Raw genomic sequence first — 22,194 nt, 5'->3', positions numbered from 1 at the left:
AAGTCCTCTGTGGATGCCGGAGCCGACTTGCAATGCTAGGTTTGATCGTCTCCCCAGATGTTTGTAGGCATGAAAACATTTATTTAGCTTGGCCCTTAAAAACAACTCAGGGTCGGGGCACTGGGGTGGCTCAGTGGGTTAAGTGTTCAACTTCGGCTCAGGTCATGATCTCACGGTTCGTGGGTTTGAGCCTCATGTCGGGCTCTGTGCTGACAGCTCAGACCCTACAGCCTGCTTTGGATTCTGTGTCTCCCTCTCTCCCCCTCCTCCACTTGTGCTCTGTGTCTCTCTCTCTCTCTCAAAAATAAATAAACATTAAACAAATTAAAAAAAAAATAACTCAGTGTCTGTGCTCAGCCCTTGCTCTCCATATAATACTTCTTATTTTTAAATTATAACATGAATGATCCTTTGGTCCCTGTTTGACAGAAGGTGGAGAGAGACTGCTAGCTTGAAGGGCCATGGGACGCATGTGGCAAACTCGTGTTTTCCTGGACTGTGGGGCCTTTTGGATGCAGACATTTGCATTGAGGGTGTGTGTGTGTGACATCACAGTGATGAGCAAACATACTTCATCTGGATGAAATCAAGGAAGAAAAAGTCAGATCTCCTGGAATGACTATTTTTTTTCCCCACGGCCTCCGTACTAATGAGGGAGGACCCCATTCTTGTTTCCATTTGTTGGAGACATTCATGCATCCTATTATGTGTCTTTCTAGGTTTTGTGATGTTCTTTTGCACCAACAATCTTCATACAGGCCAAGTCTGAAAGTCTTTCCCTTTAATTTCCCAGTTTGTAATATGAGACATGTCATAGAAAGGGAGAAATAACTGCACTGCAGATGAGGTCAGTTACACGTGGACCCGCTTTGCCTCGTCGTGTGGATCCTCACAGGGTCCCTGACCAATGAGCAGGTGCAGCGTCCCTCAGAGATGCCTGAGGGCTTTGCTCCCACACCTCACTGCACATGGAACTTGAATCCTCAGCTCCTCATTGGTGTGATAGGAATTTCAAACAAACTGAGGGCACCCTTTGAGATTGTATGGTGATGAAACGCAATGAGAAATATTTTTTTAGAACTCTTGAAACAATTATTAACGACGCTAGAAAGATGCCATAACATATCTTTCTAGAAGGAAGTGGTGCTCCTTCACGTTTTGGCAATTCCAGGATCTCCCATCGTGTTGCTGTCCATAAAACACTTGGGAGTCTTCCGCCCGAGTGTCCCTCAGAACCACACACAGCAGTCTCATTACTTGTACAGCCACATCTCGTCTCGAACCAACGTTTCCTAATCCCATGAATTGTATCCATGACTAGGCTTCATGCCAGATAAGCTCAGGGTATTTTAAAAAAATCAAGTCAAGTCGTAAAGATAAAGCATTGCTCAGGATGGGCAATTTAAAGGCTGGCAGCATCTGGCGAGGAGATACAGAGCCTCACAAAGAAGCAGTACTCTAGAAAGAATGACTATTTGCTTCGTGAGGTTCATAGCGACACCATATGTTAATGGAAAGGAAAACACAATGTTTGCCCATTTCTGAAACTTTCCCTAAGAAGAGACCCATAAGTAGAAAGGTTCTCCTGGTTCCTTATATATTTTCCATTTTCCTCTAACTTTAAAGCTGTTTGCCTGACCGTTATATGCAGGAGAAATGGGTAGATTCTGACTGTAGGGCTAGTGTCAAGGTCCAAGGTCATGGCTCTGTCAAGCTGCTGTTGGTTATGAGGGTTGGACCATATGGCACACACATAGGGCCTCGTCAGTGTGGACGGCATGAGCCCATGGAGATTTCCAGCACACAGAGGCATCTGCTTGGCAAATGTGAGGAGGTCTTTACCAACTTTGTGTCAACGTGCCTGTAAAGACACAAAAAAGACGCAAAATCACAATACCGCCGGAGTGAGTGCTGAAAATCTCCGGCATCCGTAATCGACGGAGGTGTGTGAAACCACACAATGGCTTGTCCACCTTTGCTTCCCTCCACGAGACAGCAGTCGCCGAGCAGAAGGAGGACATAATCCTGCTCCCCAGTGTCTTATCCTTCCTTGGGAACACCACGCTCGTACCAGCCAGAAACGTGGGAAGTCAAACCTTTGCTACTTCGGTGTTGCCGACAATCATGACTTTTCATGGACACCTGTTGGCTTAGATGTCAAAAAAAAAAAAAAATTCGAAAGAAGGCAGAAGAAAGAAGAAAACTCTCAACTCAGCCAGCAGAGAGAGGCACGATGGATTCAGTTTAGATTCTGTCTTCCAATTTCATCGGAGAAGGTTCAAGCAGCACCCAAAAGTTCAGAGTCAAAAATAACCCCCAGCCGCATCTGCTGCCAGATTGCGTGGGTGGATGTCTCCTTCCTGAGGCGGAGTCATCAAGCAACACTAAGGAAGGAAAGAGGGGATCACACGGAAAACGTGAAGGCAGAACGGAGCCCTAAAAATACAGGGTGAGATGGAGGGGAGGAGGTGAAAGACTGCAGGGAAACCAAACCTGAAAGTGAGAGAAATCCGACTAGGAGAAACTGAGCAAACCTGGGGAAGCTCTCCCAGAAGGCAGACGAAGGTGCCACAGAGGCGACAGGAAGGGGCGGGGACCGTCCCTTCTGAGGACATAAGAACTTCTCACAGGGAAACCAGAGTGCCGGGACCAGAATGATCTCCAAAACTCACAGAAGAGGCATCTCCGTGGGTAAAACAGGATCTGAACACGCAGGTTAAAAGGATTTTCCACATGCCAGGGAGATTAGTAAAATGCCTAAATATGTTCTGATAGAATCTTTGAGTCCTAAGAAGAAAGGAATCTCACCACAATCTACTAATAAGGAAGTAAGTTTTGACAAAGGGTCAAAATTTAGGCTGATAGCAAATTTCTCTGCTGTTCTAGGGCTAAGGGGTATTTAAATTTCAGTGTGTTTTTAACGACCGATATCTTGTCCTTAAGTACACCCCATAGTGAATCAAAAATTAAAGACTCAAAATTAAAAGCTTAGCATGGGGGTGCCTGCCTGGCTCCAAGGGTGAGCATCTGACTCTTAGTTTTGGCTCAGGTCATGATCTCATGGTTCGTGAGATTGAGCCCGGTGTCGGGCTCTGTGCTAACAGCATGAAGCCTGCTTGGGATTCCCTCTCTCTCCCCCTCTCTCTCAAAATAAATAAACATGTTTTTTTTTTTTTTTAAGTTTAGCATGTAAGAAGATGATCCAGAAAATCAATCATCTGTAACTAGTCCCAAACAACTATCGATTTGATAACCAATTTGAAGTAACAATCAGAAATAATTATTATGTGACAAAACATGGTAAAACAAACAAACAAAAATATTGGGTGACTATTTCCTTAAATTACAAACATTTAGCGTATCTTTTAGAGAAGATTATAAGTTTTTTTTAATGTTTATTTATTTTTGAAAGACAGACAGAGACAGAGCACAAGCAGGGGAGAGGCAGAGAGAGGGGGAGACACAGAATCTGAAGCAGGCTCCAGGCTCCGAGCTGTCAGCACAGAGCCTGATGTGGGGCTTGAACTCGCCAACCATGAGATCATGACCTGGGCCAAAGTTGGACACTAAACTGACTGAGCTCTCCAGGCGCCTGTTTCAGAGAAGATTATGAACAAAAGTTAAGACACATCATACATGATGAAACAGAGAGAAACATTAAAGGGAAAGGAATATAAACTATGTTTCCAGAAGAGGAAACTAAATGTGGTAAAAAAAACTTTTCAAAATGATAATCCACTTGGGAAGGCTGGAATTGATTCCACGTAAGCTTCCTGAGGGCAGAGACCACATCTGCCTTGTTCCTTCCTGTATCGTCAGCCCCTGCAAGGTGCATCACACGTGCTGAATGTTAAATGTTTTTTAAAGGAATAAATTCAATTCCAACAGAAAGACCAATAGGTTGTTTTTTTTTGTTTGTTTGTTTTTTTTTTTTTTTTTTTGCAGAGAGATCATCTAGTAAAAGAATTCTAAAGTTCACATGGAAGAAGAAATGGAAAAAAAAAGCCAAGATGGTTTTGAAAAGGAAGTTTCTCAAGAAGATTTTACACCAAGACTTGTTAATGGGAGACCAGAGCTACAGGTCTTTCCTTGATGGAACAGTCACACTGGTGATCGGACCACAGAAAATCTGGCCTTAAATCACGATGGTTTATATAAGAACAAAATAGTTTACGTAGTAATTTATTTATTTGATTTTTAAAGTTTATTCATTTAGACAGTGAGAGTGAGAGTGTGTGTGTGTGTGTGTGTGTGAGAGAGAGAGAGAGAGAGAGAGAGAGAGAGAGAGAAAGAAAGAGAATCCCAAGCAGGCTCCGCACTGTCAGCACAGAGCCCCAGGCAGGGCTCGAACCCACGAACGGTGAGATCATGACCTGAGCTGAAGTCAAGAGTCTGACGCTTAACCGACTGAACCACCAGGTGCCCCAGTGTATATAATAATGTAATATTTAATGAAAATGTCATCAGGAACGAAGGTGGCATGTGATCCAGAGAACAGTGGCTCCAACTCGGGACAGCAGTGGAGGTCCCAGGACGTGGTAGAGAATAGTCAGCCCACACTGGGGTGGGCAGCGGGGGTTCTTGCGAGGACAGGTTTAGGGAACAGGGAAATACAGCAGAATACCTAATGCAGTTTAGGAGGACAGGAATGAGAGTAAGAAAAAAATCAAACGGTTCACGTTAAAACCAAAGTAATTTAAAACTCCAGGAAAAAACGCTGAACAAAAAGACACACAGTCCCATCACACCTCTGGCATGAAAGACAATTACTTATGATAAAGTCAGTGCTATTTATTGATTTTAACTTCTTAGAATCAACGTACAGAGTAGTAGTAAGATTTAGTTATGGTCACGGGACAGAATGCAAATGCCACCAATCTCAGTGACAGAAACGTTAACAAAATGATGACAGAGTTTCTAGGGGAGAGACAGGGACAGAGAGGGACCTGGAGGAAAGGACAGGACCCATATCTTCATCTTTCAAACTGGGAGGTGCGAATTCTTGTTTATAGTTAACACAATACAGAAGAAACTGGTAAGAATATTATTTAAGTTTCTAAAGGTAACCAACAGGGGCGCCTGGGTGGCTCAGTCAGTTCAGCATCCGACTTTGGCTCAGGTCATGATCTCACAGCTCGTGGGTTCGAGCCCTGTGTCGGGCTCTGTGCTGACAGCTCAGAGCCTGGAGCCTGCTTCGGATTCTGTGTTGTCCTCCCTCTGCCCCTCCCCCACGCATGCACGCTCTCTCAAAAATGAATAAACATTAAAAAAATAAAATAAAATAAAGGTAACCAACAGAGGAAATTAAAATGCACATAAATGAGAAGATGGGAGGGCATGGGGTGGGGTATGCACATTTCTTGTGTATCCTAAGAAATAACGCATAAATAAAAACAAATAATAAAACTGATTAATATAAATTAATAAAAAACAAGTAAATAAAAAATGAAATATACAAGCATATTATTTAACGGCGCAAGGGTTATTGTTGGGGAAAACCATACAAGGAGTTAAAGTCATCTCCATCTAGGGCTGGGTGAGTGGGGAGGGACTGTTGTTCCCTGTAACCCCTTCTGCATGGTTTTACTTCTAAGCATTAGTATTGAGCATTTTGATTAAAAGGAAATGGAAAGTTACAACTAAATAAAAATTAAGAAAAGATAACCGCACGGAGTTGGCGACAAACACTGAGTGACCTGGACGAGGCTGGGTCTGTCGACGAGTAACCGTGGGGATGTAGGGAGAGGTGCCTGCCCTCGGGAAGCACGTGGGCACGGCTCCTCTGGGTGCTTCTGGCCACACTGATGTGCAAGAATGAGTGTTTTTTTAAGCTCCCGAAGCAATGAATCGACATTACAAGAAAAGTGGGCAAGAGGGGGCCTGTCAAGGACAGAACACTTCGAGTGTGTGGACTGCGTGAGGTAGAAACCGTGTCTGCAGAATCCAGAAAGCGTTTCTCTCTTTGTCCAGCGAGGCCAGTGCGGCCGGAGCAGGGAGCTGTCCAGCTCGCGACTCAAACCGGCCCGGCCCGGTGGGAGCAGACACGTTGAGACAGGAGAGGGCTTCACGGCGTTCAAGATCTCAGCCGAATTATTCCCCAAACAGAACAGTTTTAATTAGAACATACATAAACAAACTGAATACATATTTTGTCCCCTGTCTTTCTCAAAAAAAAAAAAAAAGGACCAAACATCCTGGAGGAAGTTTTCCTTCTTTTGAAACCATACTCAAGAGCTATTGCTCTGATGTGCTGAGTTCTCTTGGGGGCTTTGCTAGGAGAAGCTTCTGTGATTTCTGAATTTTATAGAACAGGGGCCTTTATGAGGCTGTCCACAGGCAGGTGACCCCACAGCTGTGTTTGGGGCCAGCCTGGGGGCCTGGCCGACTTGTGTCCCCGATGTGTCCCCCCTCAAGACCTCTTTTCCCAGGAGAATGGCGCGTCCACTGTGTTTTTGCTGTGCTCCCTCTGCAGAGGTGCTGAGGGCCCTAGGCTGTGTGCTGTTTACGCCGGACAGAGATTTCCGCATTAGGGCTGTGTAGCTCACAGACAATGCACAACAGTAGGAACCCCCACGCCCGTCTTCCCCAGATGAGAAGTCCCAGACTGCCTGCTTCTGCTCACAGTTTATGGGCACCACTGGCCCAACTACAGATGCTGAAAACAGGGGTGGGAAGGGACTCCCCCAGAATCCTCCATGAGGCCACCGTCACCCCTCCCTCCTTGAACCTGTGGTCTGTGCCATCTGATCTCAATTGCTGTGTATTACCAATTCTTCTTGACAACTAGCCGGGCCCGGAGCTCCTTGTGGCACTGCAAAGGGCAGGCCTCATATTAGTTGTGATCCAGTACCAAGGCTCGGGTACCTACAGAAGAAACCAGTAAAATCCTCACGACTTGAGTCACACTGCCTCACGAGAGGAGAGAGGAGGCACTGACCGAGGAGAATCCAGAAGGACATTATAATGGGAAAGAAAGTCAACGTCAGTGAAGCAACAGTAATGCGACTTGACTTTGTGTGATGGGATAGCCGTAGGTTACGCAGGCCTGCGTGCCCAGAGAACTCTGAGCCCCCTTGGCCTTGGCCTCTCCACGGGGCCTGTTTGTGTCAGTGCAGGCAATGAATCCGGGTTGCACATCAACATCACCCCATTCCCGCAAATCTCTAGCCAAAGGTGCCTTCAACTCCGTTCCGTTGCGCCTGGAAGGAAGCACAGACAGAGACGGGGAGCCTGTCTCCAGGGTCCTGTGCGCACCGGCTCAGAGTTGCAGAGCACGCCCCCTGCAGCCACCACACTCTCGGGAGGCTGGCCCGCCCAGAGACAGCAGCGGACAGCAATGGCGACACGGGGCTTCTGTGGCAGAAGCAGCCAATGCCTCCGCCGCAGGGGGCAAAGGCAGTAGCAGAAACAGTCTCCGCACCCACGCTTGATTATCCAAGTTAGCGGTCCTCAAAGTGTGATCCCCAGACCAGCAGCACTGGGAAGGCTGGGAATACAAATTCTCAGGCCTCGACCCAGACCCACTGAGTCCAAAACACTGTGGGCGGGGCTGAGCAGTCTATGGCTGAACGAGGCCCCCAGATAATTCCAGTGGTGTTTGAGTTTGAGAACCACGATCTAAGTGAGCCACGTGACATGCTGGTGAGCAGGAGACCACAGAGAACACCTCCGAGAGCCACTGAATGACAGATCTCCATCTCCACATCTGCCTTTACTAAACGTTCTCTGGGTGAATAAACGTATTGGCAGGCAGATAAGGTGTTTTGGAATAAAGAGAAGTTGGTTGCAGTAAAAAGAGAGGAGAAAACAGGGTTTAAAGCACAATGATATAAGCAGACGAGACAGAGCAGGGCTTTGAAAGACACAAGGATTGATCCAGTGCCGAGATGAAGAGAGATACTGAAACATTCTGATAATCACAGAAAGCAGATGATCGTACTTTGAGAATCTTAGACACTGCGTTTTTTAAAAACTTATTTTGAGAGAGAGAGAGAAAGAAAGCACAGGCAGAGAGAGAGGGAGAGAGAAAGAATCCCCAGTAGGTTCTGCATCGTCACTGCAGAGCCTGATGCAAGGTTCAAGCCCACAAACCGCGAGATCATGACCTGAGCTGAAATCAAGAGTCAGACGCTTAGCCGACTGAGCCACCCAGGTGCCCCAGAAATTGCATTTTAAAAAGAACATGACACCAAAACATTAATAGGAAGTAAAGGATCCTAGAAGAAATGCTACTAGTTTTCTCGTTATTCTAAAGTACTTTATCTGCCAACGAATAACATTTGTTCATTCCAAGAGCATTTGGTTAGGGTTTAGCATTGTGCAGACACGGTCCCAGGTGCTGGCAATACAGAGAGCCAAACCCTCGTCGTAGGGGGGCTCGGTTTGTGGGGAGACAGACAACCCCTCATTTCAGTGAGGGGTAAGGACTGCCCTACTGTAAGGAGGTCATGGGTCTGCCCGGGGGATGGGGGTGGAGGGCGTGATGAAAAGCACAAGTTCGCTGAGAAGACACGGCCAGCTTCCCAAAAATCTGCAGCCAAAGGTGCCTTCAGATCAAAATACACGGACTCTTCCTGGTGAGAAGTATATGAATTTTTTATTAGTCCATTTGTTTGCCATAAAATATTAACAGGGCACTGTCTCTCTCCCAGGGATTAATGTGCTGTGTCACTTTGTGGTATTCCAAATTCTGGCAAAGGTTCTCACAGTTGTGGGCAACAAAGGGCAAGGGAACAGAAAGTCTGTTTGTCTCGCGAAATAAAGAGCCTGCAATTAACTCTGGCATTTTCTCAGCGATGTTCATTCCATGAATAAAGGCGGAGAAGAAAAAATATTTTGGGAGAAATTTTTAAAAAGTGATGTTTTTAAATAGAAGACATTGTTGAGCAAACGGAAACACCAGATACCAAATGCTGCCTGTGATGAAGGGTCTGGCTCCGTATCTGAGCGGGTCCTCAGAGGAGTCACACGGTTGTGTAAAAATATCTGCAGGCAAATTGCATTTTGCAGAATATGAAAGCGATGTGGCTCCAAGACAGATTACTATTTGATGTAGATTTCCACGATTTCACTTTCAATGGGGGAACCTTTCCCTTCCATCTTAGAGGCTGGTTATAATGTAGGATCACTGTCAGGATAAGGGAGAAGGAGGTGAGAGAGGTGCCAGCTTAGGGACCGTGGAGTCCTTGTTCAATAGTCGATATGCTTTGAACGTGAAGGGATTTATAGAATAGGAGACGTAGAGGCAAGTGATGGAGGTGGTGGGGGTGAAGGTTACGGTGACGGCGGTGACAGTGGTGATGGTGACGGGGGTGAGACAATGGTGGTACAGCAGTATAGCTGTTGACGGGGCTGGGGCTGAGGTCACCAGTAACGAGGACCTTGTTATTGTGTGATGTTTGCATTGCTCCGATGACCTCTGTCTTCCCCCTAATTCTTAGTCAAGGTTTATATTGGATTCACTATACCAATCTCCCAACGAGTCCCTATTTTATAGAGATGGAGCAGAAAGAAGGCTCCGTTTCCTAGCTGGTTGGCATGGGCTTATCATGGGTAGTCATGTGTGGAAGAGGCACCTGGTGGCAGAGGAGGCCCTGAGAATGTAAGCCCCGAGGGTTTGCAGAAATCTAGACCACGTGCACAGTTAGAAGCAGAGAGCTGCATGTACACACAGAAATATGCTAGGTCTTTACATACTGCTGAGTGAAAAAGAGGGGAAACGGTCTACACACACACACACACACACACACACACACACACACACACACAGAAGTTTATTATGTATCTGTATCGATGTACATCACAATGTCACTTGTGTAAACAGCAACACACGTTTTACTAACATTAATGAAGAGAAGGGGGACTCAAATACGTTTAAATAGGTGCCTATGTAGTAATGTCTCTGACACTGGCCATAGCAGCATCTTCATAGACAGTTCTCCGGAGGCAAGGGAAACAAAAGCAAAAATAAACTACTGGGACTAAATCCAAATGAAAACCTTCCGCACAGCAAAGGAACAGACCAAGAAAACTCAATGACAGCCTATGGAATGGGAGAAGATATTTGCAAATGACATAGACAATAAAGGGTTAGTATCCAAAATATATAAAGAACTGATATTACTCAACAACCAAGAAACAAATGATCCCACTAAAAAATGGGCAGAAGACAGGAGCAGACACTTCTCCAAAGAAGACACCCAGGTGGCCAGCAGACACATGAAAAGATGCTCAACGTCACTCATCATCAGGGGAATACAAATCAAAACCACACTGAGATACCACCTCACACCTGTCAGAGTGGCTAAAATCAACAACACAAGGAACAACAGGTGTTGGTGAGCATGTGGTGAAAAAGAAACCCTTGTGCACTGTTGGTGGGATTGCAAACTGGTGCAGTCACTCTGGAAAACACTATGGAGCTTCCTCAAAAAGTTAAAAATAGAACTACCCTAGGATCCAGTAATTGCACAACTGGGCATTTGCCCAAAGAATATAAAAACACTAATTCAAAGGGGTACATACACCTCTATGTTTACTGCAGCGTTGTTTGCAATAGCCAAAGTATGGAAAGAGCCCAAAGGTCCACTGACTGATGAGTGGATAAAGAAGATGTGGTATAGATATACAGTGGACGGTCATCCAGCCAAAAAAAGCATGAAATCTTGCCATTTGCAATGATATGGGTGAGCTACAGTATCAATGCTAAGTGAAATAAGTCAGAGAAAGGCAAATACCACAGGAGTTCACACTCACAGGTGGAATTTAAGAAGCAAAACAAATGAGCAAAGGGGAAAAGAGAGACAGAGAAAGAGACAAACCAAGAAATAGCCTCTTAACTATAGAGACCTGGTGGTCACCAGGGGGAGGTGGGCAGGGTTATGAGTGAAATAGGTCACGGGCATTAAGAGGACACTTCTACTGGGGCGCCTGGGTGGCTCAGTCAGTTAAGCGTCCACCTCTCGGCTTTGGCTCAGGTCATGATCTCTTGGTTCGTGAGGCTGAGCCCCGCATCCAGCCCTGCACTGGCAGAGCAGAACCTGCTTGGGATTCTCTCTGTCCCCCTCTCTCTCTGCCCCTCCCCCATGCGTGCTTTCTCTCTCTCGCTCTCTCAAAATAAATAAATAAACTTAAGAAAAAAAGAGTAACTGATACTGATGAACTGATGAACACCGCGTAATGTACAGAAGTGCTGAATCAGCATACTGCACACCCGAAACTGACATAACACTGCATGTTAACTATAGTGGAATTAAGTTAAAAACAATCAGGAAAAAAAACAATTTAAAGAAAAATGCATTGAACCTAGTAGTCGATTTCAGCAAACAAAAAGCCAGAAACTGACCAAGAAACATAGGTGTCTATGCAGCGAGGAGAGCCCGGAGTAGGGACTCCCTGAAAAGAACAATGAAATAAAGAGAGTGAGGCCTCGCACAGACCAGCGGTGGGATTCCATGAGCTAAGCCCATCTAAGTCCTTGGAACTGGAGGTCAAAGATGAATGAACGAACGAGCTCAAGTAGAAGAAAACGCAAGGAAAGCAAGACGCCTTTGAGCCTTTTGCGAACCCGCGTCCCCGCCCACGTGCGTCAGGGACCCACTGGGCTCCATCTCACGGTGCAATTGTGTGACAGCCCGCGGCCGTCTGGCAATCAGGAAGAGCGCACAGGCCGCCGGCTGTGCCACGGCCGAATGGATATTCGGAGGAGAATAAAAACACGTATCGGCACAGTGCAACAAGGCTTCGAAAAGGTCCTGCGGGTCTCTGCTGTGTCTTAGCTCAACACCCAGCCCCCCAGCCCTGGGAAGGCCCCAGGAAACCAGCACGACACAGCCGCGTTTGTTGGATCAGAGCAGCTGGGTTTCGGTCGGGGGGCGGGGGGGGAATGGTAAAAACCACGGGGCAGGCGGTGCGTAATGATTTCCATCTAGGTCTCCACCCACAGGACACAGCTCAGCTTGTCAAGGCGCCGCTGCCCTTCCCTTAGCCCTGCCTCCGCGGGGTCATGGTCCCTAATTACCTTTGACGTAAACGTCTTAAAAGACGGCCTCAAATTTGGCCCAGGGAGTCCTGCGGCCGAGGGCCGCGTTGTGGGCTGCTGTCCCTCCCACCTCGCGTGTCGTGGCTCCCACCACACTTCATTTTGGCCGTGGACCACGAGCTGTCCCGCTTTCTGGACTGTGGGTGACACGATGGGAGAGGCCATCCGGGTGCCTAACACAGCGTGCGGCACAAAACCAGGGTAAGTGTTGGCCAACTGGAAGGATCTGGAAGCCCAGACTCAATCTTCCCTGTATCTGAGAACTGTTGGAGGGGAGGTCAGGCTGGTTAGCAGGCAAACAACAGGAGGAATCTGGAAATGGGTGGTGTAAATGACAGACAGCTGACAGATGAAGTGTCTTGTTTCTTCCTCCTGGTGGCTCCTTGACCAGCCTGCTGAAAGTGACTAGTGGACCTTCCAGAATGTTCCATACCTCTCTGGAGGCTGTTCAGGGAGGTGAGGCTGTCCAGCCCGCCTGGCTTGAGGCCCAGCACCCCCTTCCACACTCTGTGTGGATTCAGACACCTTCCTTAAACTCTGCATTTCTCAGTCTTCACATCTGGGGAACGGGGGCACTAGGAGCTACTTCAGACGTGTACAGCTTGCAAAAGCCTTTAGGGCCGTCCTGGACACAGCCACTGTCCTGTACGTGCTGTAAGCCCACATCCTTGTTCCCGGGGAGACGGGCAGAAGGAAAAGCAAGAGTGAAAACCCACCAGCAAATCCAGAAGTCCGGTTTGGAAGGAGCAAAGAATATATGTAGCCCTGAGGTCACAGCTTTACAGTTCAAACCACAACACATGACTGATGATGCTTCAGGGCTCCCCACTCTATGCTGGGACCCCTGTGCTCCCTTACTTCTCTTAAAGACTGGATCCTGGAATATCCCAAATCCTGCCCACACCTCCGACCCCTCCACCTCCCGACCCTTCTCCCTGGAAAGGATTTCTCCATCCTTTGGCAAAACTCTTAAAAGAATCAACGTCAGGGCGCCTGGGTGGCTCAGTCGATTGAGCAACCGAATCTTGATTTCGGCTCAGGTCATGATCTCATGGTTCGTGGGTTCAAGGCCCACACTGGGTTCTGCACTGACAGCTCAGAGCCTGCTTGGGATTCTCTCTCTCTGCTTCTCTCTCTGCCCCTCCTTCCGCTTGCAGTCTCTCTCAAAATAAATAAACTTAAAAAAAAAAAAGAATGCCTACTCTGTGGCACTTAATTTTTATAATAGGATATATTTCTTTGTTGTCTCTCCCCACCTAGGTCCTTGGAGGATGTGGGTCTCCTTCCTTCCTCCCTAAAACCCTCCACATGGTAGGTTTCTTACTTTTACCTTTCCTAGACTAGTTGAAGAAAGCCAGAACATGTTGCCTCAAGATATGCCTTTTTGACATACAAATTATTTTGAGCTGAAGGCAATGAAGAAGGAGCAAGCCCAGAAAAAAGGCAGGAGACACGTTCTCCTTGGGCTGGAGACAGACTCTTAGCGCAGAGATGCACCAGCGGAATCTGCAAATAGACCTTCCTCTGGGAGTTGCCTCCCATGATCTGCTGTCCTCGAATACCTAAAACTGCTCCCCTTCGTCCGGCTAATTCCCTGCAAATTTGCTGTTCCTGGCTGAAGATGCTACAGGGGTGGCAGTTCTGAATTGCTGCTTTGAGTCACTTTTCGGTGAGCTTTTTGAAGACGGGCTCCATGCACATTAATGAACTGATTTCCTTTTGTTAATCCTTCTTTTTGTTAAGGAGTCCCGGCTGAAGTTCTGCCTCCCCAACAGCATCCTATAGTGGAAATGGCACGGTGTCACCAATGCCTACACATTTCTAAAGGTTTGGTTCTTAGAAAGGTTCCAGAAAACCAAAGAACTCTCAGTCTTCGAGGATCCTATCAATGTAGGATTTTACTGGCTACCTGTTCAGCTCGCTGGCCCATTCAACAAAGGTTTCCTGAGCTTGTCCTGTGTTGCAGGCACTGCTCTGGAGGGGAGGGCGGGTGTTGCACAAAACAGACCCAAGTCCCTGCTCGCGGACCTTCCTTCCAGCTGTTGGGCAGGGAAAGGGCTTGGTGAACACAGCACACAGAATATCCTGCTGGGATGACCCTAGGAAGGAAAGTAAGGCCGGGGGAGGAGGGAGTGGGGCTGTGACTCAGGCTCGGCTGTTAGGGAAGTGCTCAGGAAGGAACGCTTTGATTGCGACTGACAGTGCATGGGTGCTCCCCTCAGCCATGTGGGGGAACTTTCCAGGCAGACGGAGCACAGGTGCAAGCACCCTAAGAAGGGGGCGAGCCCAGCATATCTGAGGAGGGGTGCCGAGAGGCGGGATAAAGCTGTGCAGTGGCTCTAGCGTGGGCAGGTAGGGTTGGGTCCTCGGAAGAAGAAAGACGACAGGTGGCTTTCTTGACGTAGAAGCTGTTTTCGGCCCCTGGCCGTCTGGTGAGCTGTACCTGCCTGCCGCTACTCGCCCAGAGCATGTTTCTAGCAGAAGGGCCTGGAATATGTCAACATTGCGGAAGAACAGACCTCAGCAGCTAATGATTTTAAGGGAACAAAAGAATGTAAGCACAGCCAGCCACCAGCAGGCCAGCAGAGGGAACAGGCGGTCTGACATAGCTCACGGCTTTCTGGGCTGGGCAGGAGGGGCAGGGAGGGCCTGGAAGCCTGTGGTCCCGGAGAGCCTCAGCTGGGGTCACCAGGAGATGGGAGGGAGGGGACGCCCTCTGACGCCGGGCCCTCCAGGGGAAGATCCCCCAGGAAAGTCAGAGGCCTGAGCACACGGGGACCCAAGGCGGCCAGACTGCGCGGGCAGTAGGATTTTGGAAGGAGATCGGGGCATCTGTTCTGTGTCCAGTTGGTGACGTCATTTAGAGATTCTCAGAAAATGCATTTGAAACCTGGAAAGAGGGAACAGGATCTAGCAGTATTCTTCCAGCATAACCCCGGGCTCGGCCTCTGAGGCAACTGGGGACTCTGCCCAGGCAGACTTCCCTCCTGGGTTTTTGCAGGTGGACCAGCTATCCCCCAAGGTCACAGTTCAGGGCCCTGCTAGACCCGTTACCCAGCAAACCTGCCCCCACACTTCTCTGTTACACCGATTACACAGACCTAGCTTTGCCGATGCCAGCAAGACTGGTCCTAACACCTCACTGGCTCCCTTCTTAGCTAAGGAGTTAAATAATGTCTTCGACACACATTCATTTACTTTGCCCAGAGAACTGCGACCTGACCAGTTCATGCAGAGACGCGGGGTTGTGGGGACAGGTCAGGCTGAGTTCTGAAGGGGAAGGTTGCCAGCAAGTCCACAGGAAGTACTGACCACGCCACAAGATGGGGTGACCGTATAGCCAGCCCTGTGCCACCTGCACGGTTTCATTTGGTTTTTACAACCACTTCTATCAGCAATGTTTATCTCCATTCTACAGATGGGGAAACTGAGGCAGCGTGTCTGCGTACCTTCCCCAGGGTCCCAGGACTCGGATTTGAATGCAGGCGTTGGCTCGAGATCCTTCACTCTGAACCAGTGGTTCTCCATGTGGGGACATTTGGCAAAGACGGGGGACTGTCGCAACTGAGGGTGGGGTGCTACTGGCGTCTGATGGGTGGGGCTGGGGCCCCGCTAAAGACTCCGCAGTGCCCCCCACAGCAAAGAGTCACCAGGCCCCACGTGTCGTAGTGCTGAGGTTGGGAGAGACACGGTCACCCCGCACAGTAGCTCGGCCCCTCCTCCACACCCCACGTGTTTGGTGGCCCTTCGCACGCCTGCAGTTATCCACTCGCTTGTGACGATTTGTTCAGTCTACACCCCGGGCCCTACATCATCCGCTCCACGTCTCGTTCCCCACGATGCTTGCGGCGTTCACGCTAACGGCTGGTGAACTAAATGCCCGATAAATATTCGCTCACAATTTATTCTACGATTTCTGATATACCTGTGCTCTCTTTGGAAAAAATCTCAAGGCCGTGTGACAGAGAGAGAGAATGAGACAGCGTGACGTTTACACATTACAGATTTCTGCTGCACGTGAGGCACGGGATTGCATTTAGCCTAGGAAATCAGAGCAGACAACCTGAAGCCAGCGTCTGAACTTCAAGCCCTGACTGAGGCTAATTTTTCATTGTCCTTGAAGGTAATCAGGCCTGTGGAAACAGCATCACCAAATTGACCAAATGAGATTTTCAATTAACTCAAACAGATGGCTTAAATTTTCCAGGTGACTTTCCATATTAATTCAGTGAGTTTGCTGGACCAGGCCCCGGGAGGCTTGGCAGGGATGGGGGCTGAAAGGAAAACAATGAAATATTGGATCTTCAGGAGAGGAGGCAGAGCGATGACCAGAACTTTTCTTCTACCCCAGCAGAAGCACATGAGACAGATCAGTTCAACACCCCCACCCCTCCCCCCTGACCAGCATATACCAAGGGCTCTGGGACTCCAGGCACCGGTGGCTCGGGGGCCAGCTTCATTAGCCTCTGGGGACATTGCGACCCTCTGATATGACTGAGGAGATCAATCCTGGGCAGGGAGAGAGGCCGCGAGGAGCCATTTATAGAGCCCAGAATTCTGTGCTTGGTCTGTGTACCTGAGGACCTCACAGCATTTTATTATCCACGGAGAAGAAAGCGTTAAAAGAATCTCTGTGGAATTTTCCACAGGCTCACGCTTCTGAGGGTCTTGCTAAGGAAGTCACCGCAGGAGAGGACCACACCATCCACAGAACACCAGCAGTACCCAGTGCCAGAGCACCCAGCCCTGGGCAGGGCCTGTGGAGGAGTCGGAGCGGATGGGGCCACAGCTCCTGTCCTTCCAGAAGCTGCCAGAAACGACTAATAATGTGGAGTTCTGTAACTGGATAGTAAAGGCCTGGGCTAGAGGTTATGGAAAATTTGGGGTGGGTGTCCTCTGAGTCTCAGAATGAATCGTTCTTGGCTTCACTGGGCCCATATCTAGACTTACGGAGATCTATCGGCGAGTGGGTCTGGTGTCTGTACGGTGGGCTCCTCTTTTTTTCAGTCTCCCATCAATATCCCCCATAGAGAAGCTTACCGCTGATATGGGGGGTTCCGGAAGTCTATTCAGTCCCCAGGCTGTTCAAACTTTGGTGATACTCAGACCACTTCACTTAGATAGACCCTACTCAGCAGTTTTGATTAAAAGAAAAAAAAAAATCTACCCAAACCAGACGGTAATGATAACAGGCCAGTTACCTTTGTCAATATGCTCTAACACCTACACAGGTTATCTTACCAACCAGGAGAAGTGGGTTACTAGAGCAGGGTTTACCACCAGCTCCTCGAGCTGCCAAAGTACGCCATCGTTCTAAAGTTATCTCTTAAATGGGGCACCATTTACAGAAAGTCTGATTATGTGGATTTTCTTGGTTAAGGCTATATCCATTCATCCAATGGATGTTCTCCAGCGTCTGCCTGTGTGAGACGTGTCCCTGCTGGAGTCTTGCGGCTGACCTGACAGGCCCCTTCCCGAGGAGCCCAGCCTCCCAGGGAGAGCAGTCTGCTCCTGACTAAGGAAAGAAATAGTGGTACTGGTTGGACTCCTATTCCTTTCCAGAAAAGTGAATCATGAAGCAGTAAGCAAAGCTTTGGACAATGTACCTTTTTCTTGGATGTTTAAGAGAGCAGTAAAATAAATCTGGAGAGACCACGTAAATGAACGTTCATCTTATTTTTTTCACATAGTAGAAACAAGGAAGCAAACCTCATCCGTGGATCATCGGGTGGCATCATCTCCAGATCGTGGGTGGGTCCATTTAAGCCAATGACGTGCAGGGAAATGCTGGGGTTTTCACATCCAGCCTGGGAAGCAAAGAAGACCAGGTGTGAGTAAACCTTCCTGCGGGGACAGCGCCTCAGTTGCTGCACGAAGGCCCAGAGGTAACTGGGGTGCCATTCCTTCTCCAGGAACCCTACCCCCTTCTTGTTCCTCCAAGTGCCTCCCGATTATCAACCTGGGAGGGGCAAGGGATGGGACAAGGAGCAGGACAGAAATTCCTGGAGGCCATGCCAGGAGGCAGCGTGCCCAAGGGCAAAGACACGGGTGGGGAAGGCTGATGAATGTTGGCCGTGGCCCAGCGGTGGGGAAAGGGAAGTCCCTGGAAAAGGTGCAGAAAAGGTGCTGGGTGGGTTCTGCTCTGCGTCACTGCTGCTCTGTGCTCCCTCTTCGGGCGGAACAGCACTGCCGGGATGGGACAGGGGAACACGTGGCATTATTTGTCAGCGACACGCCGGGTCTGACGGATACCCTTGCTTCTCTGCTCCCTGCATGAAGACATGTCGGGTTCACCACAATAGGGCGGGAGTCCGGCGGGGTCACCAACTCATGCCTCTGATTTGGGAGACAGTACAACGGGGCAAGGGGTGCCTGAGTTCTGTTGGCTAGAATATGCCGCCTTTCCATCCAAATACAAACCATCCGGGCTTCTGTAATTCCAATTTTACCCACCCCAGAGCTCAGTGTGAACTCCAGATGGCTCTCAGGTCACCACTCCTAAGGTGGGGAAACGCCCATAACAGGGTTCACAGGGGAAGCCACTGGATCCCTGGCTGTTAGAGGAGTCAGGCAGCCACTGGCCCCACTGTGTGCGTGGGGGGTGGGGCGTTCAGGGGTCAAAAGAGCCCGCATTTAGTTAACCGTTTGCGACTAAAACCCTGGCCCCTTCCACAAGATGTAGAGTCCAGTCCAATCAAGCCCAGCTGAAAAGGGAGAATTCTGTCAACAGGCAGGTCCGTGTGGCAGGCTGATATCAAGTGCTGTCGGAGTGGGACGGTGGTGGGGACAATGCTGTGCCTTCACAGAGCTCGTGCCCCTCCACTCAGGGACCTCCTTGGCTACTGGCCACGCCGACCGAAGATCCGCAGGAAAGGCTCAGTATTGGGGCACCTGGGTGGCTCAGGGGGTCAAGCGTCCGGCTGCGGCTCAGGTCATGATCTCATGGCTCGTGGGTTGGGGCCCCGCGTCGGGCTCTGTGCCGACGGCTCGGAGCCCGGAGCCTGCTTTGGATTCTGTGTCTCCTTCTCTCTCTGCCCCTCCCCCTCTTCCTTCTCCCTCTCAAAACACAAAAAAAAATTAAGAGAATTGTTTTACCAGGTGCTGTGGACGGAATGTCTGTGTCCCCTGCCCCCCAAATTGAGAATTCCTTCCTAGGTCAAAGCCCCGAGCCCCCGTGTGACAGTATGCGGGGGTGAGGCCGTGGGAAGGCCATCGGGGTCAGGTGAGGTCAGGAGGGTGGGGCCCCGTGAAGGGACTGGTGCCCTCATGTGGAGAGAAAGAGGCGCCTGAGCTCCCTCGCTGTGGGAGGACACAGAGAGAAGGCAGGGGGTGGAACAAGAAACACAGTGCTCACCGGACCCGACCTTCCTGGCACCCCGATCTCGGACTCTCAGGCTCCAGGCAGGGCTGAGAGAAACGAATATATGGCACCTGCACCAACTATACACCAGGGGCTTCCTCTCTGTGGCCCGGGACGCCGGGCACCTCGCTGGCCTCACTTGCACACTATCGCCCCTCTTGCTGCCCCCTGCAGGCTGGCGTGTCTCGTCCTTCCGATACACAAGGCGCGTGGCATCAGCCCTCCGATCTGGGAGATGGTCTGAAGGCCTGGGAGCCACGGCTCAGCGCTCATGGGCGCGGGCTCCAGGGGTCCTTCCGAGGCAGCCGCAGGCGGGAAGCGAGTGCTCCGTCACCAGGCAGGTGCAGGCAGTGAACGGCTCACGTCCACCCGGCCGTGGCCTCCGCGGGCCCTGGAGCGCTCCAGCGAAGCCGGGGGGCGGGGGGGGGGCGGCAGGGCCGCTGAGCCCACTCTGTCAGACAGACATCAGTGTCTCTGCAGCGGTGCGGGCTGCAGAAATGTGGCACCGGTCCTTGCTTCGTGCCAGGATGCTGTGATTTGCTAACAAAGCAAGGTTCAGACATCTGTACCCCTCCCCCTCCACCGCACCCTTGCTGTCCTGCCAGTCTCTGTGCCAACAACTTGGTCTGGGAAGCAATTAGAGACTACAGGCCAGGATATGACCAAACACAAAAGAGCCCTGCGCAGACCCAGGGGACCAGGGGCAGACAGAGGTCCCTCGGACCTCCCAGAAGCCAAACTCTAAAACAGGGACGTGACGAGAGAGGGCCCCAGGAGCAGGCAGTGTGACTTTGTTGCCATGGACTCACAAGGGGAGGTAAGGTACTTATTTTGGGTCCCATGAAACTCACACAAATGATTAACGGCAGTTCAACTATTTAAGATAGAGGTAACCTGCCAACAAATTCAACTCAGTGGAGATGGGAATTTAATGCAGTGTAATGGGAAATAATTAATCTTGCCTCTGTTCTACTGCATTGCTCAGAACACGTCTGATTCTACAGCTCCACGTCTGGAGTCGCCTGGGTCGGGGGGACCGAGGAACAAGGCGAAGAATTCACTCTACTGTTTCCTGTCGCCTACCTTGGGGTAGTGGTAGGGCTTCACCGTGGGGTAGATGGAGCCAGTGTAGGTTGGGAGCTCCATGACGGGCACGCGGGAGTCGTTGATGGTGGCGTAGGCGAGCCTCGTGCCGTCCGGAGACCACCAGTGGGCGATGTGGGTCTTCAAAATCTCCTCTAAGGGAACACAAAGTGGAGAAATGTGGACACACAGCACATGGAGTGCACACCAACGGTGCGTGGACACATCTGTGAGCTGGCCAGCAAATCATGAACCCTGCCTTGGGGACACTGACCTTCGACAACCTTCGAGTGGTCTTCACCGTGCCCTGGATATGCCTTCCTTCCATGGGGCTCAAGAAAAGCCTGGTGCTGAGCACCAAGCCCCAGAATGAACCCCAATAAATCAAGGTCCAACTGAACAGAAGTTCATTTTCTGGAGAGCTTCTCTCTCTCTCTCTCTCGTTTGCACAAATTTGAACACGATGAGCCCAACGAGTGCTTTCTGAATTGAATTATTGCACCACTGTGAGTTATTATTTTAAGATGCTTTACAAAAGCAAAGCTACAGGAAATCAATCCACGCAGAAGCAGGGCACATCCAGGCAGAACCGAGTGAGAAAGAAAGCTGTGTTGTAGGTTACATCCCGGAAAATCTCAGATCAGCTTGCGGGAGATGCCTGGGGATTCATGCCCACACACATACTCCCTCATGAACAGCCGTGCGGAAGAACAGGTTCAAAGGTCAGCACATTCCTCAGCCTTAAAGGAACGACGGATTTCACTTCCTGTGGCAGAAAAACAAAATGGCCCGATCTCCAATGGGGCTGAAATGCAAATGATAACTCTCATAGGCTTCCCCCAGAAATGCCCATTATTGTGTGTTAGTGCAGCCAAGTGTCTTGGCTAATCAGAGTTGTTACCTGTGGATGATTTTTGTGGGATCTGTGATCTATTCCAGAAAGAACAATTCTATTCTGCTTAAAACTCGCCCAGTGTACCAAGTCAGGGTGCTGGGGACCAGAGACCCCATCTGCGTGCTAAACAGCTTTTAGGTCAAAGGATTGTCTCTTGTACACAATCCATATGCATCATAAACAAATTCCCTCCAGATTTGTTTTTAAAGTAATCATCAATAGGGGCACCTGGGTGGCTCACTTGGTTAAGTGTCCAACGCTTGATTTTGGCTCAGGTCATGATCTCATGGTTCATGAGTTCCAGCCCCGTGTTGGGCTTTGCACTGACAGTGTGGAGACTGCTTGGGATCCTCTCTCCCTCTCTCTGCCCCTCCCCTGCTCACACACTCACTGTCTCTCTCAAGAATAAATAAAAACAGGGGCACCTGGGTGGCTCAGTCGGTTAAGCGGCCGACTTCGGCTCGGGTCATGATCTCACAGTCTGTGAATTCGAGCCCCACATAGGGCTCTGTGCTGACAGCTCAGAGCCTGGAGCCTGTTTCAGATTCTGTGTCTCCCTCTCTCTGACCCTCCCCTGTTCATGCTCTGTCTCTCCCTGTCTCAAAAATAAATAAAACGTTAAAAATTAAAAAAAAAAGTAAATAAAAACAAAATACAGTAACGATTGAAAAATTCTCCAATCACGTAATACAAGTCCCACTGAGCTGGCTATCATCAGGTGTGTGCCATAAACCAGCCCCACATGCCCGTATGGCAGAAAGCCGATGAGGAAGCTGAAATCATGCTGAAAATGGGTGCACATAACCCAAGGGACAG

General features: G+C 49.5%; 1 protein-coding gene across 4 annotated transcripts in view; it reads right to left on the bottom strand.

Moving 5' to 3' along the window:
• The window catches only part of DPP6 (dipeptidyl peptidase like 6), an 851,682-nt gene that overhangs the window by 76,115 nt on the left and 753,373 nt on the right, over window positions 1-22,194 (bottom strand). For all 4 annotated transcript variants that reach the window (XM_049642150.1, XM_049642146.1, XM_049642148.1 and 1 more), the window contains exons 9-10: window positions 20,484-20,638; window positions 17,750-17,847 (exon numbers count right to left, since the gene is read on the bottom strand). In XM_049642150.1, the coding sequence (XP_049498107.1) occupies window positions 17,750-17,847; window positions 20,484-20,638 (253 nt within the window). The remainder of the gene's footprint in view (window positions 1-17,749; window positions 17,848-20,483; window positions 20,639-22,194) is intronic.

This window comes from Panthera uncia, chromosome A2 (assembly GCF_023721935.1).
Source record: "Panthera uncia isolate 11264 chromosome A2, Puncia_PCG_1.0, whole genome shotgun sequence".
NCBI lineage: Eukaryota > Metazoa > Chordata > Mammalia > Carnivora > Felidae > Panthera > Panthera uncia.
The sequence above is the reverse complement of the archived record's forward strand: the minus strand, read 5'-3'. Positions and strand labels throughout refer to the sequence as shown.